The sequence below is a fragment of the Caretta caretta genome, chromosome 21, assembly GCF_965140235.1.
Source record: "Caretta caretta isolate rCarCar2 chromosome 21, rCarCar1.hap1, whole genome shotgun sequence".
NCBI lineage: Eukaryota > Metazoa > Chordata > Testudines > Cheloniidae > Caretta > Caretta caretta.
In genome coordinates, this window is record NC_134226.1 from 16206134 (window position 1) to 16212986 (window position 6853).

General features: G+C 62.1%; 1 protein-coding gene across 1 annotated transcript; it reads left to right on the plus strand.

The window, feature by feature from the left end:
- Positions 1-539: 539 nt before the first annotated feature.
- Positions 540-4584, plus strand: PHLDA3 (pleckstrin homology like domain family A member 3). Its single transcript, XM_048826725.2, has 2 exons — positions 540-1432; positions 3182-4584. The coding sequence occupies exons 1-2, from the start codon at positions 934-936 to the stop codon at positions 3304-3306; spliced, it is 624 nt and encodes a 207-aa protein (XP_048682682.2). The 5' UTR covers positions 540-933; the 3' UTR covers positions 3307-4584.
- Positions 4585-6853: the final 2269 nt, after the last annotated feature.

The following is a 6853-nucleotide window of genomic DNA, read 5'->3' on the forward strand; positions in this document are numbered from 1 at the left end:
GATTTGCCCTGGTTTCTCTACCCCCCAAGCATGTGATGCTGGCTGCTTGCCTCACAGACCATCCCACCAAGCCTGTCATCTTGCCTTTCCACTGCTACGAGCCCTGTCTAGTGTCTGTGCTTTTAGAGGATGACAGCCTACTACTGCCGTCAGCTACAAGAGTTACCCCTTTAGCTCAAGTGGCAAAGGCCTGAGTTGTAATGCTGAAGGGTCTGGTTTCAAACCCAGCCCCCCCCCCCCACCCACGCACCCACCCCTCCACAAAGCCAGAGGGAAGCACCAGACCATAGCAAGGCCCAGGAGACAAGAGGGAGCCCCTTTGTGGGGATGTGCATATGTGAAGCAACTGATCAAGCCAATGTGTGGGAGTCGGCAAAGCTGCACGCAACCCCCCTAGGTTGTTCGTATCTGGGGCCACTGGGCCTGCCTCCTGCTGGGGTTCATCCTCCAGGGCGTGGCAGAGGCTGGGTGCGCCAGGCCTCTGAGGCACGGTCATAAAGAGGGGGCAGACCCCCACCTGGCCCGGCTGCCACACACAGGACTCAGACCCCACCTGGCCCGGCTGCCATGCGAATGACTCAGACCCTCGCCTGGCACCCTTGCTGTGCAAACAGCTCCACTCCCGGGCTCAGGTTGCTGCTGAGCAAAGGGTGGATTTACGCTGCCCTCCTGCCAGTGATTCAGGCCTCAAACCGGCACATCAGCCCTGCAAACCACTAACCCTCCCCCTCACCCCGGGGCTCCGGCAGCCAGGAAAGCCCAGGGGTGGAACCGGGGCTGCTCCGCAGGGATCCTCTCCCTCCCCGGCCGCGCGTGTGCCCATTTGGTCCCAGCTGCGCGCCGAGGCCGCCCCCAGCCTGGCCCGGCCCGCGCTCGGCTGGGAAGGGTGCCCGTCAGGCAGGAGGGGCGTGGGGCCAGGCTGCGCAGGGGAACATGCAAGCGGGAAGCGGGGACGCAGGAGAGCCTGGGCGTGCGGCGACACGTCCCGGGCAGGGCAGCGCGGGGCCAGGGCTGAGCCGCGGGTCTGGTGCCCAGCCGGCGCCGGGGAGCCGGGCTCCCAGGGATGCCGGCCCGGCGGCCGTGGCCCCCTCGCAGGTGCTGAAGGAGGGGGTGCTGGAGAAGCGCAGCGGGGGGCTGCTGCAGCGCTGGAAGAGGAAGCGCTGCCTGCTGACCGAGGAAGGGCTGCGGCTCTTCGAGCCCGGCGGCTCCCGCGGCAAGGAGCTGGGCTTCGCCCGCATGCGGGCGGTGGAGTGCGTGGAGTGGAAGCGGCGGCACGTCTACTTCACCGTGGTGACCGAGGGCGGCGGCGAGATCGACTTCCGCGGCCCGCGGGAGGAGCCCGGCTGGAGCGCGGAGATCGGGCTGGGGCTGGTGCGGTTCCAGAACCGCCGGGCCATGCAGAGCGTGCGGGCCCGGCGCGGCGGCGGGGCGGGTGAGCCTGGGGCCGGGCGGCGCGGGGAGGGGCGCGGCAGCCGGGGAGAGTGATGCGGGCGGCGGGGTGAACCCGGGGCTCAGCTCTCGGCTCCTTGCTTTGGAACTGGCTCATGTCCCCGAGGCGGCGAACTTCCCTAGAGCTCGGCCCCTGGAGGATAACAACTTTCCGCTGCTACCAGCCCAAGGGGTCACTCCTTCGGCTCAGCCAGGGAGGTCTCCGCTGAGTCTTGCCTTCCCCCTCTGCTGGTGCAGGGTGTTACCCTGCCCACGCCAAGGGTGATGTGCCGGGCCCCCTTGCCCTTCCCAGAGCCATCCCAGCCCTCCGTCTCCAGGCCCCTCTTTTCCCGCCGTGTTTTCATTGCGGGGCCTATCGCCTGGTTTCCCGGCATGCCCCCAACTCTCCGGGATTTCAGAGGGAGCTGTGGGTGCCGGGCTGGGTGCTGCATGTATTTACCCTGTGCCAGTCGGGGGTTAGCCTCCCGCAAGGGCCCTTGAGCTGCTGTTTCTGGGACTGGGTGGGGAAGAATTTCAGTTCCTCTCTCTGGCCTGGCGGGAGGGAAAAGGAGCGGGGTGGGAGGGGGCCAGGCATAGATCGTGTCTCCATTGAGTGCCAGGACAGGGTTTCCGTAGCCTTTGCCTGGCCATGGGCTGATGAACCCCCTTGCTGCACGAGCAGACTCCGCTTCACCCGCGGGTGCAGGCCCTTCCCCCAGGCAGTCACTTCTCTCCATGTGCCAGAGCCCCGCTACAGGACCCTGCCTTCCTTGCCCTAGTGCTGCTGACATGGGATCCCAGCTGGCAAGCCCGGGTGTTTCAGGACTGGGTTGCCAGTGTCCTCACCCCCGCCCCCTGCCTTGGAGACAATGTGCCAGGTCCCGCTGCCGGTCTCCTGGGCATGCTCCAACCTGGCCAGGTGCTGGGGCAGCTGCAGATCCCCATGCCTGGAGCAGCCCTGAGTGCTGTGGGGGCTTGGAGTGTGGGGGAGAGGGGGTTGGATGGGAAGCAGCCAGCCCTGGCTCCTAGACCCCCCTCCAGCACGTCCGCCAAGCCCCTGGCTGATTTCCAGGGTGCTGCTCAGGCACTTGGCACCGCTTCTGTGCGGGATTGGAGCTGGGAGGGCTGATCCCTCTGCACGGTGAGTGGGGCAAGCTCCCCGCCCCCGCCCAGGCTAGTGACAGCATCCACACGATGGGAGAGGTCCCCTCCCAGCATGCCCTGGCCCTCGGGGTGGCTGTGGTGACCACAACACTGCTGCTGTGAAACTTGGAGCTCTCAAGCTGGAAAACACCCACGGGGCTCTTCTTTGCTCCCACAGCCCCAAAGCAGGGCTCGATCCTGCGGGGTGCCTGGGAGCCCAATTCTCCACTACTCCCTTCCTGTGTTTGGGGCAGGGTGGGGGGCTTCAAGCCACCTTTGCTCTCCCCCTGGTCTGGGCCTGGCCAAGCCCCAGGGTACGTCAGAGCTCTCCATCCGTCCTGACTCGGGTGGAGCAAGCCATGGCTTATACCACAACCCTGTGTGCGCCCCTCTCAGCGTATTCCTCTGGCCTAAACCCAAGCTGGGGCCAGATTCCCCCAGATGTAAATAGGTGGAATGCCCATAGACTTCCCCAGAGTCTATCCCACTTACCCCAGGTCTGAGCTGGGCCCCTCAATGCCCAGATGAGCTCCCAGGTGCCCATGCCAGCCAGTCCCCTGGCCCTGAACTGGGCAGCCACCCTCGCTAACCGGTGTATTCCCTTTGGCAGCAATCCAGTACGACACAGCCCCGAGCGGCCAGGCCACAGACCCGGAGGGACACAAGGAAAGGACGGGGATGCTGGAGGGGCGCTCGCTCGCTGGTGAGGAAAACGGAGTCCCTGGCTATGAGTGAAAGCAGGGCCCTGGCTTCGAGAGGGACAGCAGGCATTTCAGCGCCAAAGGCCCGATGCGCCTGGACCACATCTGCCACTAGCTGCTGCGAACCTCCCCCCGTCCCTGCTGAGCCATAGGTGCTGCACCAGTCTCCAAGCGCGCCGTATAGCTTGGCCCAGGGATCTGGGGTCCACTGGTCCAGTCAAGGGCCTGCTGGAGAGGTAGGAAGAGGAGCAACAGCGGGATAAAAGCCCAGGATGACGGCAAGAACCAAAGCAAGATTGTTTCACGCCTCATCAGCCTGCTGCTGGCTGGACACCAGAAGGGACTCGACAGTCCCTATGCCAGTGGGCCGGGGAGCCCATCCCGCACGCTGGACCTGCCATGTCTCTGCTGCCCAGGCTCAGCCAGGCATCTTCGTGATCCAGAGGAGCATCTCTTCCATCTCGTGGTGACAAGCTGCCCCGTAGCTGAGCCGGCTGGGGCCGTGATGAACTGGAAGTCAGCTGCCCTATGTCTCTTCTCCTTAGACTGATCCTGCAGACTGGAGTAGCTGGCGATCCAAGCTGAAGGTGCAAAATTTCAGCATCCAGAGAATTAGCCTGGTGGGATGCCAGGGTGTAGGTGGGGGTGGGTTCCTGAGCAGAGTGATTGTGTGGTGCCGCTCCCCTGTTTGGCTGGGACCTGTGTGATGACAGGCTTCAGCGAGAAGGCGTGAGCCTGTCTCGGCCGGTGACCTGTCTGGACAGAGGGGTTGTGAGGACGGCCCTGAATGAATTCCTCCCTTGGTAACAGATGGTGCAAGCGCTCGGATGCCCTGCCCCACTGGGTCAGACCGGCTCCCCTGCCAGGATGGGGAGTCACTGCTGTTGGTGTGTCGGGACAATCGACAATGCGGGCACCTGGGCCACCGACAGCAACGGGTGGTTTGTGTCTGGAACGCTTTGGTCATCAGACGGTGCCCATTCCGCACTCTGCTGCTTCCTGGTTTGCATCTTCACCTTGTTGGGGTCGGGGCAGTTCCCCCTGTGCACAGATCTGCCGATGCCCCTCAGTCCTGATTCGCAGCCCCCTGCTATTCCAGCCGGGGGCTCCCCCACATACAGCTCTGCCAATGCCCCTCAATCCTGACCTGCAGCCCTCTGCTTTTCCGGCCCTGGGCTCCCCCCACCCCACAGATCTGCCCCAGCCCCGGTTTTGCACCCTGCTGTGCCCATCCTGGGCCTCCATGCGAAGGCCAAGCTGAGTGGTAATTTTGTGACAGGGACCAATAAACGTTACAGGGATGTAAATGTTATCCTTCCTCCTCTGCTGTGATCATTTGTTGGGCGGGGGGGTGGCCCCAAAGAAGGAAGGGAACCAATTGACAGCCCAAAGCAGCCATGTCCTGAATGCTCCTTGTAAAGGATTTTTATGAGATTAAAGATGACCACTGGGGATTGAGATGAAACATTTGAACTAGAGTTGTAACAATCTGAAGGGGAGCCCTGGAAGTGTTCTGTTTCACGGCTCGCACACGCACAAGTGAGGTAAAAACACAAACACTCTTGCTGGAAGGTTGCACCGGCCCACGCCTTCGTTTCTGAGAATTCATCGTGGTAAACCAGAGAGACAAAGCAGAGAGACACACCTCATCCCACCATTTTCTAGGCTGCTTCTCTCCAGGCTGGCCAGCTGCTGACTGATGCAGATCACGCAGCTTCCCTCTGAGGCCCCTAGCCTCCAAGCAGGACCAGGAAATCCCTCAAGCTTAAAGTGATGGCTTGTTCTTTGTAACCAGTTTCCAGTACACCACAGCAAGGAGTCCCATGGATTGTCCCATGTGCTACATCAGAGACAGGCCTGGGCTGTGATGAATGCAAAGGGGGCTGCAGGTCACAGACAGGCCCAGCTGGTCTCTCTAGCTTCCACAGCTTGCACTGCCCTGGCATTGCACGGTGGCCTGGGCTGATGGACTGCCAGGGGGAAGGAGGAATTCTCAGATGAAGCCTAGGAGCCTGAGATTAAAATCAAGGGAGAGTCTCAAAGACCTGAGAGGTGGCAAACAGCTTAGAAAACACAGCAGCAGCGCCAACAGGAAGGGCTAGTGCTGGCCAGAGGGGCAGGGAGCCAGCCAGGGCCCACTCTCAGCCCATGGCCCCCTGGGGTTAGGATTCCCCCTGCGCCAGGCTTCACAGTTGGGATTCGGTGGCATTACAGGGGTGCCCCGGCCTCATGCTGGCTCTGTAGGCAGGGGGAGGCCACCCACTGTGCAAGGATGCTTGTGCAGTTCCCTTTGTGGGGGCTGATGAACCACCCCTTCCAGGTAGCATCCTCCACCGCATCCACCGCACCCTGGGACCTTTCATTGCGGGCCTGGTAGTGAGAGGCCAGTTCCCTAGTGCCAGATGGTTCTTGCCCTATATGGCATGGCACTCCGTTGCCAATTGATGGGCACTCAACCGTCCTTATGCTTCTAAGTAACAATGAGGTCTTGGGCCTTGCTTTGGGGAGAGGGGCAGGGGTGGTTTGGTGGCTCCCCAGATTGTTCACCAAGCGCCCACAGCCTGGGTGAAGCTCTGGGAAAACACTGGCCCTCAAAGCCTGCTCTGCTCCAGCTGGTTTGAGTTTGACACAAGTATTTTGCAAAGCTCTCACAGTCGGGAGGGGAGCACCTGCCCCGCATGCCGCTCCGGCCTCATGCAGGAGGGTGTGTTGAACGGGGAAGGGTTAACATCACCCCTCAATGTCCCTGGACCCGGCTGGGTGCAGACCCATCCCTGAGGGGAGGCAGTCGGGAAGTCTGTGAGGCGGCCTCCAGAATCCAGCGACAAGACAGCCTAGAACGCAGAGACGTTGCAGCCTGGAACCTCCGGAGGGAGGCTGGAGCCTTGTGGGGAGACAGGCAGGGTTTCTCTGTGGCCTGTGCTGCTCTGGGCACTTATTGTTTGTCATGGCTTTGCTGCTGCAGGGTTTGCAGGGACCAGGTGTCTAGGTATTTAAAAAACACGTTCAAGCATCTGCTTCTCGCTCTTGTGTCTGTAAAATGCAGCCCTGCGGTTGGGGACGGAGCTCCTCTCCCGCTGCTCCTGGCAGGCACGTTGTTTATGGGCTGAGCAGTGGGAGCAGGAAGGACGTGGAGCGCGGTATTGGCAGGTACGAACATGGAGCAAGGTGCCAGCTCCTTATCAGAGGCAGGTTCCTCTGGAATGCGACACAGACCCACAGAGGGGTCGCTCCCCCAGAGGGGAAGTGTGGGTGGGTGAGGCTATCTGCACCAGAACCGCAGGGGACAGGGGCTCTATGCACGTCCGGAGCGAAGCCGAGGCTTGTGCTGCCCCCCGGGACCAAGGTGTGAGGCAACACTCCTGCCTCTTGCGGGCTCTCCTTGCTCCTCCCCCGTGGCTGGGATGGCCGTGAATCACTCAGCCCTGGAAGGAGATGGAGGTCCACGCTCTCAGCTATTTCGAAAACCCAGCGAGTCTGTGGGTGGAACACGGGCATTTCCACATCCCGTCTGCTGGTCCCTAAGGATGTGGTCAGTGCAGAGCATGGCACAGCTGGGGTCAGCTCCTCTTGGTATCCGC